Source organism: Pan troglodytes, chromosome 10, assembly GCF_028858775.2.
Source record: "Pan troglodytes isolate AG18354 chromosome 10, NHGRI_mPanTro3-v2.0_pri, whole genome shotgun sequence".
Lineage (NCBI taxonomy): Eukaryota > Metazoa > Chordata > Mammalia > Primates > Hominidae > Pan > Pan troglodytes.
Window position 1 is genome coordinate 110714651 of NC_072408.2, and position 20307 is coordinate 110734957.

A 20307-nucleotide genomic window follows, 5' to 3' on the forward strand; every position below is an offset into this window, starting at 1 on the left:
TCTGAGCCACTGTCATCTCTGGCTTGGACTATTGCAGTAGTCTCTAACACCTGTCTCTGCCTCATGCTTGTCCCCTTACACACATTTTCCACACACCAGATTGATTTTGGTCTTTTAAAAATATTAATCGAATCATGTCATTCCCCTGCTTAAAACCCTCCACTGGCCTCCCACTGCACTTAATAGAATCCAAACCTAATGTTATGGCCTGCAAAGCCCAGAGTGGCCCCACCTTCCCCTCCTGCAGTCCATTGCCACCCAGCCACACCGGCTCTCTTTCCCTCTCTAAGTCATTCAACTTGCTTTCCAGCTGAGAAGCTGTATGACCTGAGCTGTTTTCTTCGCCTGGAATGTTCTTTCTCCTGGTTTCCACATGGCTGCTACCTTCGTGTCCATGAGATCTCCACAGAGAAAGTAGCAGAGAGGATGGCTACCTGTTCCACAAAAGCCCATGCTCCCCCTTCCACAGGGCGGGGTTACTGTTCTATCCCTGCTCAGTTCCCAGTGTGGCCATGTGGGCCCAGTGTGGCCAAGTGCTTGTCAAAAGAATGGGTGTGGAGGTGGCTATGAATCCCTTCCAGTCTGAGACTTCTGAGGAACAGATGTGTAATCCTAGCACTTTGGGAGGCCGAGGCAGGCAGGATCGTCTGAGGTTGGGAGTTCGAGACCAGCTTGGCCAACATGGTGAAAATCCGTCTCTACTAAAAATGCAAAAGATTAGCCAGGCTTGGTGGCATGTGCCTGTAGTACCAGAATGACAAGGGCAAAAAAAGGAGATCTTTCCCCTCCCCCTAACACAAGTGGAGGGCTCTGAGGCCCCAGGGGATGACATAGCCTTAATATGGAAAGAAAGCCTGTGTCTCCAAGTCACCACATGGAGGAAAGTGACTTGTTACCTAACTAGGGACCCCATATTATACTGTTTATATGAGTAAGAAATAAGCTTCCCTTTGAGAAGCCACTGAAATGAGATTCAGTTGATATGGCAGCTAGAGTTGCCCTCAGACAGAGACATAGTCCCTGACTGCTCAAATAGCCACCCTGGCACCTTATCACATCACACTGCATGGCACTAATAATTATTTGACATGTTTCCTATTTATTTGTTATCTACCGTTGTCAACTAGGACATAACATCTATGGGGGCTATGACCTTATTTGCCTGACTTACTCTTCTATTCCCAGAACTGGGAAGAGTGTCCAGCACAGAACAGGCAACCAATAAATATTCTGTAATGCATGAGTGAGTAAATGAGAGAATGAACCTGCTCAATACATGGTTATTGAATTGAGTAGGGCAGCAGTAGTAGAGAGGCATGTCCCACCCAGGGCCTGGCACTTGCTTCCTCCAACAGTGCTGTTCCCGAGACACCCGCCTGGTTCCCTCCCTCCTCTCTTTCAGTGATGTATTTAATTGTCCCTTCCTCAGTGAGATTCCCCAGAATAATCTATTTAAAATCCTAAGAGTTCCTACACATCCTGCCTACCTCTTTCTCTGCTTTGGGTTTCTTCATAGAACTTACCATTATCGAAAAGTCTCTTATTTAGTGACAGTTAATTCTTTGTCCTCCTCCCTCCCCTAATAACATGAAAACTCCATGAGGTAAAAACTGGTGTCCATTTTGTTCACTATTGTATCTCCACTGCCTAGAATAGTGCCCTGGCACAGAAAGGTACTCAAGTAATGTTTGGTGAAAGAAAGAAAAAAGAAAGAGAGAGGAGGAGGGGGATGGAGGAGAAGGGGGGGGAGGGAGAGGGAGGAAGGGAGGAAGGGGAGAAGGAAGGGAGGGAGAGAGGGAAGAAGAAAGGGACAGAGGGAGGGAAGGAAGGAAGGAGGGAGGGAGGGAAGGAAGGAGGGAGGGAAGGAAGGAGGGAGGGAAGGAAGGAGGGAGGGAAGGAAGGAGGGAGGGAAGGAAGGAGGGAGGGAAGGAAGGAGGGAGGGAAGGAAGGAGGGAGGGAAGGAAGGAGGGAGGGAGGGAAGGAAGGAGGGAGGGAGGCAGAAGAAAGGAAGGAAGGAGGGGAGAAAGGAAAGAAGGAAGGAAGGAGGGAGGGAGGGAAGGAAGGGAGGAAGGAAGGAAGAAAGGAGGGAAGGAAGGAAGGCAGGCAAGCAGGAAGGAAGGGAGGAAGGAAGGAAGGAGGAAAGAAGGAAGGCAAGCAGGAAGGAAGGAGACAGGCAGGAGGAAGGAAGCCTAGCTCTGTGAGGGAAGAGGTGGGTAGATGTGGGAGGCAATACAGGGTTTAGATCAGAGCAAGGGAACAACAGCCACATGAGCAGAAGAGAGAGCCACCCATTTCTAACTGCCCTGACATGTCCTGAATGAATGGTAAGTCTGACTCTCTCACCGTAGTTTCTGTACTGTAATTCCGTGATGAAGTCATGGATCACAGACATGATGTAGCTGCTTTCACAGGTGCTGCCCACAAAATGAGGAATCAACAACATGCTCGGATGTTTCTTTTTGAAGTAATTAACCCAGTTGGCAATCAGAGTGGACTTCCCACAACCGTGTTCTCCAGACAAGAGCAAAATAGACTTGTAAGCTGGAGTAGGATTTATTCTGAAAAATAAAAGGGTAATAAAATGTAAAGAATATTTACCAAGGAAGGGAAGGAGGGAGAGAGGAAGGAAGGAAGGAAAAGAAAATTGTCCTGCATACATTTTCCTTCTAAAAGATAAAGTTCTAGTTTCAATTTTGGCCTCAGCCAGCTTCAAAGAAGTCATTCACCCTCTGGGCTTTAGCTTTGTCCTGTGTAAAACTAGAAGAGTAGAGACAGCAACTTTGGAAGGCCCTTCCAGCTAGACAAATCCTAGGTCTGTCCAGTAAGAACCAGGGTTACATAAAGGTCCCAAGGCCTGGGGAGGGAAACGACCACATTAGTCCACTGCCCTTGCATCTGGCTTGCTCCTCCTCCCTTGGGTTACCACCACCAACGCCAGGCTGGTCCTTCGTGTAACATCATATTGGAAGAGCATCAGAAATTGAAGCACTGCCAGGCGCAGTGGCTCATGCTTGTCATCCTGGCACTTTGGGAGGCCTAGGTGGGCAGATCAGTTGAAGTCAGGAGTTTGAGACCACCCTGGCCAACATGGTAAAACCCCGTCTCTACTAAAAATACAAAAATTAGCTGGGTGTGGTGGTGTGTGCCTGTAATCCCAGCTACTTGGGAGGCAGAGGCAGGAGAATTGCTTGAATCGGGAGATGGAGGTTGCAGTGAGCCAAGATCATGCCACTGTACTCCAGCCTGGACAATAGAGCAAGACTCTGTCGGAAGGGAGGAAGGAAGGAAGACAAGAAGGGAGGGAGGGAGGGAAGAAGGAAGAAGAAAGAAAGGAAAGAAAGGGAGAGAGAAAGAAAGAAAGAGAGAGAGAGAGGGGGAGGGAGGGAAGGAGGGAGGGAAAGAAGAAGGAAGGAAGGGGGAGGGGGAGGGGAGGAGACAGAGGGAAGGAGATAGAGGGGAGGGGAAGGGGGAGAGGAGCAGATGGAGGGGAGGGGGAGGGGAGGGGCAAGGGGAGGGAGGGGAAAAGGAGGGGAGGGGGAAGAGGAGGGGAGGGGAGGGCAGGGGAGAGGAGGTGAAGAGTAGGGGAGGGGAGGGGAAGGGAGAGGAGGGGAGGGGAGAGAAGGGGAGAGGAGGGAAGCATTCATATGCCAAGAATTCCCTTCAATCCTGACGACCACCAAATTAGAAATCAACTAAATTATTATCATTGTTAGTGACTCACTGAGAGTCTTCTACTGGGTGGGGTGTGTTAGCTGATAATACTGCATGAATATGATTTCTTTGAACTGCCAGGAGCATAACACAACTTGTTCTGTGGCTTTCTTTTTCACTGAAAAGCTTCTGAATATGCAAAGTATTCTCAGGTCCATGAAATTCACTCTGGCCTTGTGCCTTACACAGTTATCATTCAATAAATACGTGTCTAGTGACTTTTCACTGATGTTAAGTTCCATGAGGAGGATAGTTTCCAGGCTCACCTTATTCACCATTGAATATTTAGTGACTTGCACAACACCTGACCATAACTTGTTCAGTGAGTGAATGAAATAAGTAAACCTGACATTCGGCTTCAGCAAAGAAGAAAATCAGCCTGAAAATTCGTTAAAAAAGAGAAACCTAAAACAGTGTCATTAGAAGTTGCTTCATAAGAATTCCATCTCCATGGCTGGGCATAGTGGCTCATGCCTGTAAGCCCAGCGCTTTGGGAAGCTGAGGCGGGTGGATCACGAGGTCAGGAGATCAAGACCATCCTGGTGAAACCCCGTGTCTACTAAAAATACAAAAACAAAATTAGCTGGGCGTGGTGGCAGGCGCCTGTAGTCCCAGCTACTCAAGAGGCTGAGGCAGGAGAATGGCACAAACCCGGGAGGCAGAGCTGTCAGTGAGCCAAGATTGCACCACTGCACTCCAGCCTGGGCAACAGAGCGAGACTCCATCTCAAATAATAATAATAATGATAATACTAATAATAAAATAATAATTCCATCTCCATTAGTATGAGTTTGGAATCAATGCCTTATTGCTGAAATGGTTTCACCATCAAATCTGAACGGTCAGGTTTGATTTTGTGCCCTACTTCCACTTTTGCTCTCTTTCAGTCTCAACCAAGCAGTGTGAGTGAGTCCATCAAAATGTCATAGAGGCCAGGCATGGTAGCTCATGCCTGTCATCCCAGCACTTTGGGAGGCCAAGACAGAAGGACTGCTTGATCCCAGGAGTTTGACAGCAGACTGGGCAACATAACTTTTGTCTCAAAAAAAATTTTTTTTTTTAATTTAGCCAGGCATGGTGGCATGCACCTGTAGTTCCAGCTGCTGGGGAGTCTGAGGTGGGAGGGTCCCTTGAGCCCAGGAGTTTGAGGCTGCAGTGAGCTAGGATCGTGCCACTGCACTCTGGACTGAGAGACAGAGCAAGACCCTGTCCCCCCCCGCAAAAAAAGGAGTCATGTAAGCAGGTTATTGCTCTGCTCAAAAGTAGTACAGTAAAAGCCAAGTCCTTACAAAGACCTGTAAGACCAAACAAGATCCACATCCTCCCCGCTGTCCATTGCATCTCCAACCTCATCCCCTACTACCAACCCTACAGCTGACTTTCTTCCAGCCGCCTGGCCTCTTTGCTATTTCTCCAGCCTCCGGGCCTCCACGTTTGCTATGACCTCTGTCTGGAATGCTCTTCCAATCCATATGTGCATAGCTTGCTCCTTCACCTATCTCTGGTAGTTACCCCAATGTCACCGTCTCAGTGAGGGCTTCCCTCACCCTACCAGATGGTCTAATTCCTTCCAGTGTTTCCTTTTCCTCCACAGCACTTGAAGGCATCTCACGAATACTACATATTTCACATAGTTATCATGCCTGTCTCCACAATGCAAGCTCTGTAGAGGCAGAGATTTGTTTCTTCTGTTCACTGCCATATCCCATCTCTAGAACAGTTCTTGTATCTAGCAGGTAAAATAAATGAAGGAACGCTGCAATAAGAGACATCCACATAATCAGGGGTAGGGTCTTAAATTTCTTCTCACGAACAAAAAGAACATTTCATTTTGCAAAGTAATCTGTGGTTCCTTTCGAAATGAGAAAAAAAAAGGATCCTATTGATCTATATAGTTGGTTATTAAGACAATGCTTTGAAACCTGAAAAGAACTTTCCTTTTCTATTGACCTACACACACTATTCAGGAACTTAAGGTAGAGAGCATTGTTTCCAAATGGCAAAGCAAACAAGGCCCTGAATGTTTTCATGTATCTAATATAAAAGGGCTTATTTGTTATATTTTTACTGAGCACAATAATTTGAGTTGTTCAATTGCAATAAAATTTATTACATTTCTCATCCACTCTGAAACACTTAAAATTATAACCTAAGTGAGAAATAATTCACATACTAAAAAATTCACCATTTTAAAGTGTACCCTTCCATGGTTTTCAATATATTCACAAGGTTGTACAAGCATCACTGCCATCTAATTCCAGAACATTTTTCAGCACCCCCAAAAAGAAACTGTACCCACTAAGGATCATTCTCCATTTCTTTCACCACCCTCTTCCCCCAATAGGCACTAAACAACTTTCTGTCTCTATGAATTTGTCTACTTAAATCTAATATTCTTAACACATGACCTACATGTTTCTCCTGTAGTCTGAAAATATTGACTGAGCACCATGTTGTATTAACTGAATAAATTGTCTTCCTCTTGGCATGGGTTCCCAGAACCACAAGAATGTTGGTAGCCCTGTCCCTGAATGAACTAAACCAGTAGGTTCTGAACCTGGGACAGCAACGGTGAAAAACAGCCCTTAGCCATCCCAGCACTGCAGTTTTATTTCAAAGCACAAATCTCTCACAGGACACATGAGATGCAAGGTTTAAGAGCTGGAAAATGAGAATGGAAAAAATAAAGCTATCCTAAGAACCTCCCCACTTCCAATGATGAGACTGGGAGGGATACCACGGGTAACCCCAGCTCTCTCACTGCTGGCCTCAGCTTCCTAATGCCTGTGGGTGGTGAACACGGTATTTCACCACCCAGGGTGAGAAAGATATGGAGGTTTTATTGTAGAGTATACTGGATAAAACAATGAAGGAGTGCATATGTTGAGTAAGATAACCTGTTTTTTTCTTTAGAGATGGAGTCCCACTATGTTACCCAGGCTGGGCTCAAACTCTTGGGCACAAGGGATCCTCCCGCCTCACCTGATTAGCTGGGATTACAGGCATACACCACCGTGCCCAGCTCAAGATAACCTGATTCTTTACAAACAAACAGAAATAATATGGTCCATATCATTTTCATAAGTGCTAGATGAATATCTGAATGTAATTAATAATGAGCTGATGATACATGTGGAAGCTCTTTGTAAATTACACAATATTAAGCAGATGCGTTATTCATATTTCCTAATCTAATTTTTTTTTTTTTTTTTTTTGAGACGGAGTCTCGCTCTGTCACCCAGGCTGGAGTGCAGTGGCATGATCTCGGCTCACTGCAAGCTCCGCCTCCTGGGTTCACACCATTCTCTCACCTCAGCCTCCCAAGTAGCTGGGACTACAGGCGCCCGCCACCACGTCCAGCTAATTTTTTGTGTGTATTTTTAGTAGAGACGGGGTTTCACCATGTTAGCCAGGATGGTCTCAATCTCCTGACCTCGTGATCCACCTGCCTCCGCCTCCCAAAGTGCTGGGATTACAGGTGTGAGCCACCACACCTGGCCTAATTTCTTCTCTTTAAAGTCACTCCATCATTCTCAAAAATTACTTAGACCACCTTTGATGTATGGGAGAAAAAAGAAGGTGGTTCCCTGCACTCTGGAAGTGTCTAATCTTCTTGAGGATACTGGAGGAAACTATGTGAAACATCAGAAAAATTTTGCAAGTGCAGAGTGACATCTGATAAGAAAATTCTAACCCCTGGCTGGCTTTTAGGGGGTCTCTCTTGCTTGAAGGGATGAGCATAGAATGGGGAAAGTTGGAAAAGGCATTCCAAGTTTGGGGGACTGCGTTTACCAAAGTCAGGCTGTTCTGCCTGAGCTTAGAATTTCTTGACATCTTACCTGGGGACAGAATCTAAACTGGAATTTGCTGCCACATTGTTAAAATCAAGTTCCACATCCTTTAAGGCAAATTTTTCCAAGATTTCAAAGGTCCTATCTGACTCCTTGGAAATAACAAACATTTGCTTTCACTTCTCAGTAAACTCTTCGTGACAGAAACGTTCAAAGCTGTGCTTGTAGTCTTGATAGTGAAAAAGATAAGTTTTAATAACTTAGATTAGTAGTTTCACATTTTTGATTCTACATGTTATTACAAATGCCCAGGAAGGTATCTCTCTGTATCTATATCACCTTCTGTTTGTGAAATATTCCAGATTTCACAGCCCATTCAGTATACTAATGAAAGAAAACTACAGGAAAACAATTGAACATTTCTTCTGCTATTTGTACATAGAATCCTACTTAGGATTCCAAGTTATTTCATGACCTCAGAATGACAAGGGCAAAAAAATTAGGCTTGCTATATAATGCAGGTCATTTTTTCAAACTGTTAGTGAAGTAGGAAGTTATCTAATCCAGTCTTGTGAGGTATGTATGTGTGTCTATCTATGACAGAGGTTGAGCAAGTGGGGTATATTTTTAGGACAAATGCCCTAATAAGGATAACAACCATGGGTATAGCTGCAGCTCTGCCATTGGGCAAGTTTTTTAAACTCTCTGATAAAATAAGGGGGAGGGGCCAGACAATGGATACTTTCTAAAGTTTCTTCCAGTTTTAATTTACTGCAATTCTAAATTCATTGCCTAATAAAAGTCAGGGTGTTCTGGGCTCCCAAAATGCCCTCCTGTCTCTGGAGATACCCATATTCCCTGTGTTTGTTGGTTTAGGAGTAAAGGCTGTTATCAACACATGCAGGAAAAGGAACACCAGATAGTTTAGCCTGGTAAGTTCCAAAAATACTCACATTGTACCTTCATAGTTAACAGGGCTGCCCCAGGACTCAGACAGGACCAGAATAGACCTGGAGGATCCACAAGCTGGCCAAGGTCAGCTTCAAGTTTCAAGATCTTAGACAGAATCTGGATGACCTCACAGTCTAACAGTCCTCTTGCACGAACCCTGAACCTCATCCAATAGTCTCAGGGATCTTCAAGGACCTCAAAATTACTTCTATGGGTCAAGAGTGTCAACTGATAGTTCTACATTGTCTTACAATAACTACCAGCTGCCCAAATGGCCTATCACTACCCTAACTGCGGACTATGAGATTTTGGAGCTACCTAGGTGATTAAAGAGCACTGAAGAACCAAAAGAGAAAGAATTTAAGGCTTCCCTCTAAAGCAAGGAAGGATTATTTTTTAAATAATCCATCCATTCCATGCCTTCTAATTCAGACATTTAGACCACATATATACATTCAAGAATAAAGTCTAAAACAAGCTAACCTTTCAGTAATATCCAAAATCAAAGACTAAGGAGAATACTATGGAGAAATAATATGACCTTAACCCCAAAACACAGAAAGGCTATATTCTTGAACACATTAGTGAATATTAATCAATAGATGCAGTTCAGGTTAAGATTAGTAAAAGAATATTAATATTAACCACATTTCTGACTTTAACCAAATGTATATATTCTTATCGAACCCATTTGTTATTATTCATTCTCACTAGTTATTAACTCTGTGCCTGATATGTGTCCGGTGCTGTTTTTAGTGGTTTACATAATTACTCTCAAAGTGGTTAATGTTAACCAATTTTACGGAAGAAAAAACAATGGTTTACCAACACTAAGTAATGCACTCAAGGTCACATAACTAGGAGCTGAAAAATACAAGATCCAACGACCTGTCTGTCAGATTCTAAAACCCCAAGCCTGTCATAAATATGTAGGTTATTTTTAGCTGCTCAACATCCAACCACCCTACCCTAGTTTCAGTAACAGCCCTGGATTATCATCGGGGAGCCACCCATCCCAACTCTCAGTTCATATTATTCCAAGGAGTCTAACTCCACTTGCAGCTCCAGAAGTGGCCTGTGACCCGGAATTAGCCAATCAGAGCATCACATTCCCTTGACACCCAGTGATTGAATCAAATGCAAGCATATGGCCCAGGTCAGGCTAATCAGAGCCAGAAAGACTCAATGCTAGGAATGCTAGGACTTTGAGCCATTTCTGCTGGACTTGAACCTGGAGCTGCTATGGCCCATCTTCCTCTTCCTTCACGATAGAGAAGCTAAGGAGCTGAGCTAACATCAGGACAGCAGGGCCAGGCTGAGAAGTAGTCAGAGACGAGGGTCTGGTAACATCATTTGAGCAACTGAATGAAGCCTGAGCTGAGTCAGACTTAATTCTGGCCTTTTTAGTTATATAAGCTAATAAATTCCCTTTTCGTTAAAATCAGTTTGAGTCACCTGCAACCAAAAGAGTTGGAACTGATACAATGTTCTTTTTCCAGGGTCCAGATGATTTGGCTTCTAGGCAGAGTTTTGTCTAGCCTGCAGAGGTTTGTCTTCACCACCACCACCCACACTGAATTCAAATGACTCTCCTGTTCAGTACAGATCCATCTGCTCCCTATCACATTACAAGGACTATTGTGTGCCTGGTCCCTGAAAGCATTTGAGAATGTACCACCTGCCACCATTTTCCATCCCCATGTTAATTGGGCCCTTTCATCAGTAATTTATAATCTTTTGGGGTCATTAAGCCTTTTGAGAATCTGATCAAAGACACAGGCCATCCTCCTACCCCCAGGACACACATAGGCATATAAACATTATATTTTTCATACAGTTTTACATAATTTTCATATAGTCTATTTTTCATATTATCATCACAGATCCCTCCTGAAGTCTGTCTAGGCGACAGACTCTTCCCTTTTTAATCTGGTACATGTCCACAGGACATTATTTCCAAAAATAATGGTAATCATTTCATTTAGAGGCAATATGATGTCAGGCAATGCTTCTCAAACTTTAACATACATGTAAAGCTCCTAGTCATCTTGTTAAACTGCAAATTTTAATTCAGTTGACCTGGAATGGAGCTCAAGATTCTACCTTTCTAACAAGCTACTAGGTGATGCTCAGGCTGCCAATCCATGAATCATACTTTAAAAAAAAAGGTGAAAAGGAGCAGGCATAGATTTTAGAGTCAGAGAGACCTGAGTTCAAATCCTGGATTGGTCCCTCACTAGTTATGTGACATTGGTAAGTCATTTCACTGCTACACAGCAGCTTTCATTTGCTCATTTACAGAATCGGAATTATAATACCTACCTAGCAGGGTTAAACCTTGAAGATTAAATGTAATAGCATAACCAAAGCACCAGAAAATTAATAAAAGTTGATTCTCTTCCTCTTGGCTCAGTATTTCTGAATTTTGGGTAATTATTTATTATGGGGGTTGTCCTGTGCACTGTAGGATGCTTGTCAGTATCGCTGATGCCAGTAGCTCTCCCCAAATCGTGACAATCATAAATGTTTTCAGACTTGGCCAAATGTCCCTTGAAGGAGCAAAATCGGCCCTGGTTGAGAACCACTGCTCTAGACTCACTTAACGGCCAGATATTTTGGGTCTTCTCTGAGCTCCTTAACCCCCTAAACAATCTTCCATGACTGACTCATTACTTGCTCTTATTTTCAGTTGCAAAAATCTTCAAAGTGGAAAAATACATGTCACAAGAACACAATAATAATTTTTAAATGCTTAAGGAATATTTGCAATCATTTAAAAATTCCTTTCACAAGGAAGACCTATAAAAACATTACCTTTATGTTGATAATGGACTTAGTTATCTCTATATTTACTAACCTATATTTTCAATCATTAAAGTGGCTGGATGAAGTTTTTCTATCACAACTGACCAGTCCTTGAAAACCAGCTCACCCAACTCGTGGAGATCACTATAAAATCTCACAGGGAGCCCTTTACTAATAATCTTGGCCTTAAGCTTTCCAATCCTCAATGTTTCCTCTTCGTTTGTTGAAGAACTTCAGGGTAGCCTCTCTCCCCTTTCCTCATCATCTAAAGCCTTCAGCAGTGTGGTTCCAGTCCTAAAGTAAAAATACTGAAATTGAGATTCATTCAGAAATGCTGCTTGGATTAGCTCAAACTCCGTCAGACTGCAGTTGGGGTTCTCCAGAACCCAAGGATAACCGTTTTTGGCAGCAACATAGAGATTCTGTTCTACTTTGGATAAGCTTGACAAGCGAGTCACTTTGGAGGTCATGAAATGTGAGTAGTCAGGGAGGAAGTCTCCATACGTCTGACCCAGCATGCAGATGAAAAAGGGAAAGCAGCTGTTCACATAGTCAAGGCAGAGCTTCAGACGTTGGGAGTGAAGACAAGAATACTGTCTAAACAGGTGGGTGGGTAAGGATTTCAGGGCCTTTAATGCTGACCAACTCAGGTCCACGGCTTTGAAATATGTGCCCCGGGAATTGCAGAGTTCATTAAGCTGAGGGAAGATGTTGTTTGCCAAAATGTCTCTCTCTTCTTGAAAATCATTCAGAATAGAGCAGATGTAAGGCTGAATGGGTTTCTGGGGCTTTTGAAGGAATTGGGTATACCTTTCTACATTCTCATTTGTCTTCTGGCTCATTTCTCTTTCCTTGGGGACAACACTATGCATAAAATATCACAATTTTCATCCTAGCACAGCCACCGACCCCCACTGTTTCTAATCTTCCTCCCAGTTATGTTTGCTATGAACAGGTGGAAATCTTCCTTGAAAATTGTTTCTTATCGGTATTGGAAGGTGAGAGATGCCAACCAGGGGACAGATCAGAGTTGAAAAACAATCCAGTTTAAGTTAGGACTGAAAAAGAAAAAAACATTCATTTTAGGATTACAGGCAGTGCATGTCTCCCCTGTTCTTCCAAAGCTTTTGCTGAAGAACTGAGAACCAGAAGGCAAGTGGGCACAGGCCAGAGGCCTCCCCATCTTTCCCCGAGCCTCCCATTCTACCTTCTCAGTGTCCCTGCGGCCAGCTGCTACTTCTGTCCCCTATGATTTTGGACGTTATGCAAGGGCACTTGCTGATAGTGTGAAAAAGAAAACAAACCCAGAAAAGGAACTCAATGTCTTTAAGAGCAGAACAAGCCAAGGAAGACCTATGACTGTGACCAGAAGCAAGAATGAAAGCAGGTATGAAGATGAAGTCAGGACAGGAGGAACAAAGACCGTAGACTGAAAGCAGCTAGCAGCTGAGAGGCAAGGAAGTCTGGATCTAAGAACCTGGGAGAGTTCAGGGAATTTTTTTAGTCTTATATTGTGCAGGCTCATACAACACTCCACTCACCTCCATGAATTAAATTCCACTGAGCTAATGGAAAAACATACACCCTCCGACAATGTCATAGCTATGCTTGCAAGAGCTCAGAAAAAAAAAATATGGTAACAACCTAGTTCTATGAGGTTTTTCTTGATACAACTCATTTCCATGCCAAATGTAGCTTTTCTTTGGTTATATTTATTGCTTTCACTTGTGGAAAAACATATCACATTATACAGCAATTTTTCATCAAGATCACCTGACAACAATATAATAATGCAGTACCTTTTTAAAAAGTGTTAACCCTTTGCATGGAATTGTCCTGACAATCCTATGATAGCTAGGATTACCACCCTACTTTATGAATGAAGAAACACAAGTGCAGACAGGATAAACAGGACATCCAAAGTCAGTTAGCTGGGAAGTGGAGAGCCAGGATCTAAACGTGGGTCAGTCTTACTCCAGAACACATACAGTATGATGCCACCATAGTATAAAGATAAGACCCTAGGTCATGCAGACACTATAAAATTGGTGGGTGGGAAACACCTATGTAATAAGCAGTACTGTAATAAATAGGTGGCAATTTAGAAAAGAGTAATTTAAACCACAATCTCACACTATTTAAAAAAAAATTCGGAAAGATGGCAGAATAGACGCTAGGAGGGTTTTATAAATAGACGCCTCACCAGCCATGTCGGAGGCTCAAGATAGATTACTGGCCCTTGCAGATTCTACCTTCTCCTATTCCCCTGTGATCAAAGGTCATTCCTATTTTACTCACTACCAGTCCTTTATCAATAGATATATAAACAGAACCACACTCAGAGATGAGTCAAATAATGGAAACTTCAGATAAGTTTTAAATAGCTATGAATAATAGGTTAAAAAAAGCTAGTGGAGGGCCGGGCATAGGTGGCTCACACCTATAATCCCAGGAGTTTGAGACCAGCCTGGCCAACATGGTGAAACCCATCTCTACTAAAAATACAAAATTAGCTGGGTGAGGAGGCGGTGTGTGCCTGTAATCCCAGCTACTTAGGAGGTTGAGGCAGGAGAATTGCTTGAACCCAGGAGGTGGAGGCTGTAGTGAGCCAAGATCGCACCATGGCACTCCAGCCTGGGCAACAAGAGCAAAACTCCATCTCAAAAAGAAAGAAAGAAAAAAAAAAAAGCTAGTGGAAAATATGTAAAACATGCATAAATAGATGTAAAGTTTCAGCAAAGAGATGAAAACTATGAGAAAGACTCAAATGAAAACATTACAAAGAAAAAACATGGTATCAGAGTTGAATTCCTTCATCAGGCTTTCTAGAAAACTAAACACAGCAGAAGAATCAGAAAACGTGAAGATGGGACAACAGAAATCCAAACTAAAATGCAAAGAGGAAAAGAAAGAGAGAGGAAAACAACCACCAAACTCCCAAGAACTATGGGAACAACTTCATCTACTCCAAATAGATATAATTGAAGTACTGGAAGGAGAAAAGAGGGAATGAGGCAGAAGACATAGCTGGGCAGGGAGGGAAATGGCTTGAATGTTCAAAAATAATGAAAGACATCAAACCACAAATCCAAGAAAGTCAGATAAACCCAAGCAGCATAAATACAAAAAAAAAAGATAAAAAGAAAAATAATAATAAAACACCTAGACACATCACACAGAGAAACAAGGAAGATAATTGAGTGAATTCTTTGTTTTATAATCTGTTTTTTTTTTTTTTTTTTTTGTAGAGACAGGGTCTTGCTTTGTTGCCCAGGCTAGTCTCAAACTCTTGGCTTCAAGCAATCCTACCACCTTGGTCTCCAAAGTGTTGAGATTACAGGTGTGAGCCACTGCACCATCCAAGTGAATTCTTTAAAGTACCAACTGGGAGAAAAAAATGGTCAACCCAGAATTATATATCAGGTGAAATGTCTATAAAAATGAAGGAAAACTGAAGACTTTTTCAGACAAACAAAACTGAGTAAATTTACTTCCAGAAGGCCTGTGCAATAAGAAATGTTAAAAGAAGTTCTTCAGAGGCCAGGCACAGTAGCTCACGCCTGTAATCCCAGCACTTTGGGAGGTCGAGGCAGGCAGATCACAAGGTCAGAAGTTTGAGACAAGCCTGGCTAACATGGTGAAACCCCGTCTCTGCTAAAAATACAAAAACTAGCTGGGTGTGGTGGTGCGCACCTGCAATCCCAGCTACTTGGGAGGCTGAGGCAGGAGAATTGCTTGAACCCAGGAGGTGGAGGTTGCAGTGACCCACGATGGCACCACTGCACTCCAGCCTGGGTAACAGAGCAAGACTCCATCTCGGGGAAAAAAAAAAGTGGGGGTAAACACTGTAAACCCTATAGCAACTAATACAAATTTTAAGAAGAAACATAACTAATAAGTCAATAGGAGAGATCAATTGGAATCATTGAAAATAATCAATTAGTGCAAAAGAATGCCGAGAAAGAGAAAAATAACCAGATGGGACAAATAAAAAACAAATAGCAAGATGGCAGATTGAAATCCCATAACATCAATAATTAAACTAGATGTAAATCCCTCCCTTAAAGGGAGAGATTAGGAGATAAGATTTAAAAAGAAAGACCCCACTACATGCTGCCTAGAAGAAATCTACTGTAAATATAAAGAGATAGACAAAATAAAAGTAAAAGGTTGGAAAAAGATATACCATGCAAACACTATTTAAAAGTAAACTAAAGGGCCTATATTATTATTCAGAAAAAAAGCAGACTGCAGAATAAGGACTACTATTAGGAATAGAGAGCGACATTACATTACATAATAATGCACATAAAAATAACTCATAGGTCAAAGAGAAAGTAAAAAAAAAATGATGACAGAAAGCAGCTCATTTGTTAGCTGGAGAAGGTTTGGGGAGGAAATACTATAAATGGAAAGGAGCACAAGCAAACTCTTTGGAATGATGGAAATGTTCTGTATCCTAATTATAGTGGTGGTTACACAGGTGTAGATATTCATCAAAGTTTATCAGTTGAACACTTCAAACGGGTGCATTTTATTTAATGTAAATTATATCAAAATAAAGTTGATTATTTTTAAAAATCCAAGAACTATATAGCAAGAGGAAAATGTTTAAGTGAAAAAAGAAAAAAAGTAGTTATAGACCATAATAATAGCAATGTGAATAAAACACCGCTAAATATGGGAGACAGCATAGTATACAGATCGAAGGTCCAAGCTCAGACCAATTCACTGCAAAAATACAAAAAAAATTAGCCGGGTGTGGTGGCACATGCCTGTAGTCCCAGCTACTTGGGAGGCTGAGGCAGGAGAATCGCTTGAACCCGAGAGGTAGAAGTTAAGAGTGAGCTGAGATCACGCCACTGCACTCCAGTCTGGGCAACAGAGCAAGACTCCGTCTCAAAAAAAAAAAATTACTAGAAATATTTCATTATTACTGTAAGTGGAGGAAAAAACACCTATATGGCACAAATAGACAGTAGCTATAAAAATAAATGCATTAAGGCCAGGAGTTATGGCTCACGCCTGTAATCCCAATACTTCGGGAGGCCAAAGAGGGAGGACTGCTTGAGCCCAGGGGTGTCCAGGTTGCAGTGAGTTATGATGGAACCACTGGGCTCTAGCCTGGGTGACACAGAGAGGCCCTTTCTAAATAAATAAATAAATAAATGCATTAAAAAGAAAACAATGTAATTAAATTCTAGTTAGACACAGTTCTTTTCATTAGAAAGGGAAAGATGAACGTGTACTTAGACAGACGTGTACCAAACTGACTTTCTCTTCTCATAATCAGTAAGACTGAAACAGAATTGAAAGCGTTCAACTTTTGCACGAGGGAGTCAATGTTATTTAATATTTTGACCCTGGCCCACCTGATAGCAGCAACTGGCATCACAGTGGCACCTCCTACTTTGTTGGGTACACTCCCAGAGGTTGAGCATGGACTTCGGAGTCATATAAACCTTGCCTCAGGGTCTGACTCTGACACAGTTTCTGCAGCTGTAAATCTGGAATACTGACCTTACCCATGAGATGGGAATAAATGAGGCCTTGTATAATAAGCACCTCATAAGCCTTTGTCTTTTAAATTTTTTTTTAACACTGTGAAGGTAGACTTCTCACTAAGAAATATCCTTCCCAACAGATTTCTCAATCAAGCTATCACTGTTTAATATACATTTTACTTAATTTGTTTATTTTTTGAGACAGTCTCGCTCTGTCGCCCAGGCAGGAGTGCAGTGGCGTGATCCTGGCTCACTGCAACCTCTGCCTCCTGGGTTCAAGTAACTCTCCTGCCTCAGCCTCCTGAGTAGCTGGGATTACAGGCACACGCCACCACACCTGGCACACCTGGCTAATTTTTGTATTTTTAGTAGAGATGGGGTTTCACCATGTTGGTCAGGCTGCTCTCGAACTCCTGACCTTGTGATCTGCCCGCCTCGGCCTCTCAAAGTGCTGAGATTACAGGTGTCAGCCACTGCACCCGGCCTAATATACATTTTAGAATCTGCAAGATCTACACAAAGTCCTCAATAAATGTTTGCTATTCCTATTATTGTTGTTAATATTATTTCTGGTGCAAATGTCTGAATTCATATTTTGCGATGAAGCAGCCTCAGTAATATCACTGTATTTATCGTAGCTCTTTATAACTAAAAGTTATAAGAAAATCTATTACCTGGTCAAAAATGCCTCTGACCTTTTTCAGGAATTTCTTACAACATTTTAAGGCTTAGAAACTTCTATATTCAAATCCCACCTCACCCCCACCCCACAATCATTTTAGTATCATTTTAGTAATTTTACCCCTGACAGCCCCTAGTTGTATTTTTTCTTTTTTAAAAAGCTTCTTATATCCTGGCTAACAAGGCGAAACCCCGTGTCTACCAAAGAATACAAAGATTAGCCAGGCCTGGTGGCGCGTGCCTGTAGTCCCAGCTACTCAGGAGGCTGAGATGGAGAAACTGCTTGAACCCAGGAGGCAGAGGCTGCAGTGAGCCAAGATTATGCCACTGCACTCCAGCGTGGGCAGCAGAGTGAGACCCAACCTCAAAAAAAAAAAATTGTTATGCTCAAAATGTAAATTGATGAGAATGCAAGTTTGTACAACTTTCCTAGGGGCAATCTGTCAGTGTATAGCCAAAGCCTTGTAAAACAAATCATGTATTTTTAGCAAGCATTCCAATTTTAGGACGTTATTCTATTTGTCTATAAGCACTTACCTCTAAGGATTTTCATTGCAGCGATATTTACAATGGTTTTAAAACTGCTAACAAACTAAAGGTCTAACAATAATAAATTGGATATCTTGTGGAAAATGTTTATCATATATTGGTAAGTGAAAAAGACAGTTATAAAACAGTATTACTGTGTGATCCCATTTTTAACTTAAAATGTGTTAAATATTAATAAAGACATCAAGATGCTAATAGTGATATATCTGATTACAGCATATGGGTTATTTTAATTTTTTTCCTTGATTGTTTTCCTTTTTTTTTGAGAGGGAGTCTCACTCTGTCGCCCAGGCTGGAGTACAGTGGCATGATCTCAGCTCATTGTTCAAGGGATTCTCCTGCCTCAGTCTCCCAAGTAGCCGGGATTACAGGCACCTGCCACCATGCCCAGCTAATTTTTGTATTCTAGAAGAGACGGGGTTTCACCATGTTGGCCAGACTGGTCTTGAACTCCTGACCTCAAGTGATCCACCCACCTTGGCCTCCCAAAGTGATCCACCTGCCTTAACCTCCCAAAGTGCCGGGATTACAGGCGTGAGCCACTGTGTCCGGTTAACTTTTTCCTTTAATTTCCAAATATTCTACAACAAATATTTTGTTTAAATAAATTTTCTTTAAAAGAAAAAAAACCTCTCAAACTGTTCAAGTAGTGGTTAAGAGGTATGCAGTAGCTAGAACAATGTAGGATATTTTAAAAATATGAGTTTGTTCGCTCTGCCATTACCTAACTCTCGGACAGCATTTAATTTCTCTGGAACTCAAATTTTCTAAGCTTTAAAAAAAAGGTGGAGAAGGCTTGAGACAGGAGCATAAATTGATATAGCCTTTTTTGTAGGAAAATTGGTAAATATCCATGAAAATTTGAATGCACATACTCTTTCACCTAACTGTTCCAAAACTAACAATTTGTTCTCCAGATAAACTTGCACAAATATAAAAAGTTGTGCAAAAACATTCCTTCATTATAATAGCAACAAACTGTAGACCATCCAAAGGCCTATCAAATAGGAGGGCAGATAAAAAGGAGTAAGACATTTAAGATCTATTAAATGAAATAACCTAGTGTGGATTGTTCTATTTAATCTATTTAAGATTTCTAATTTTATTACACATACATATATGTACACACACACACATATACATACACACTACAAAATTTCTGGAAGCACACATAAAAAAACTTCATCAGAGGAAACCTCTAGAGATTAAGAATAGTAGAGTAGGGGAAGCCTGGAATGTTTACCTTTTTTTTTTTGGTTTTTTTTGAGATGGAGTCTCACTCTGTAGCTTAGGCTGGAGTGCCATGGTACAATCTCAGCTCACTGCAACCTCCGCCTCCTGGGTTCAAGCAATTCTCCTGCCTCTGCCTCCCAGGTAGCTGGGATTACAGGCACCCGCCACCACGGCTGGCAAATTTTTTTATTTTATTTTTTTAGTAGAGACAGGGTTTCGTCATGTTGGCCAGGCCGGTCTCGAACTCCTGACCTCAGGTGACCCGCCTCAGCCTCCCAAAGTGCTGGGATTACAGGTGTGAGCCACCGTGCCCAGTCACGTTTACCTTTGAACTTGTATTTTTCTGTGCCAATTAATTTTTAATCATGAAACTCTATTAGTTTTATAATTTAAAACCAAAAGCGGGAATTGTGGAATTCCATAATTTCTAAGATTCCTTCCAGTGCTAAAATTCCAGTAAGTCCTTAATATAAATTATTATCAACGTGGCTGATTTGATCACTCAAAATACTGAATTTATTTACCAAATTTTTAAATTTAACAAATCCCTGTTTGAAATTCAGTTCTTCTTGCGCTCTGCTAGGATCCAGAATTGACAGGGGATAACTGGATACATATTTTTAAATTGATCTGTATTTGTAAGGCAGACTCTAGGGAGATGTTTATTTCCTATTAAGGAAATGAAATGTAAGCTACAAGACTATGAATGAATTTAATTTATGACAGGTTGAAACTTTCTGATTGTATATAAGAGAGTCAGAGTACCCAGAGGTTTTTATTAGCAGATGCAAGTAACCATTTTATAAATTCAAAGTCAGTTCTCAAGGAGGGTAATATGGTGTGAGCTGGGGTAACAGGGTCTGGGGAAAAGATCACAAGTAACTCAAAATTGCAGTTAAAACTTGTCAAAAAGAGAACATATGTAAATATAGTTGTAATTACATCTAATATTTAGAAACACACTTATTGCTCTATAGCCAAAAATAATACAAGTTCCATAGTTTGGAAATATTGAACATCATATAAATTGCTTGATGAGAAACAACCAAAAGGATAATATGAGAAAATAATTGTGGTTGCTT

General features: G+C 41.7%; 1 protein-coding gene across 1 annotated transcript in view; it reads right to left on the reverse strand.

Annotated features, from left to right (window-relative positions):
- The window catches only part of TTC41 (tetratricopeptide repeat domain 41), a 71792-nt gene extending 59578 nt beyond the window's left edge, over window positions 1-12214 (reverse strand). The window contains 3 exon segments of the mRNA XM_016924071.4: window positions 2344-2558; window positions 7551-7731; window positions 11311-12214. Of these exon segments, the coding sequence (XP_016779560.3) occupies window positions 2344-2558; window positions 7551-7731; window positions 11311-12130 (1216 nt within the window). The 5' untranslated portion in view covers window positions 12131-12214.
- Between the last annotated feature and the right edge of the window lie 8093 nt (window positions 12215-20307).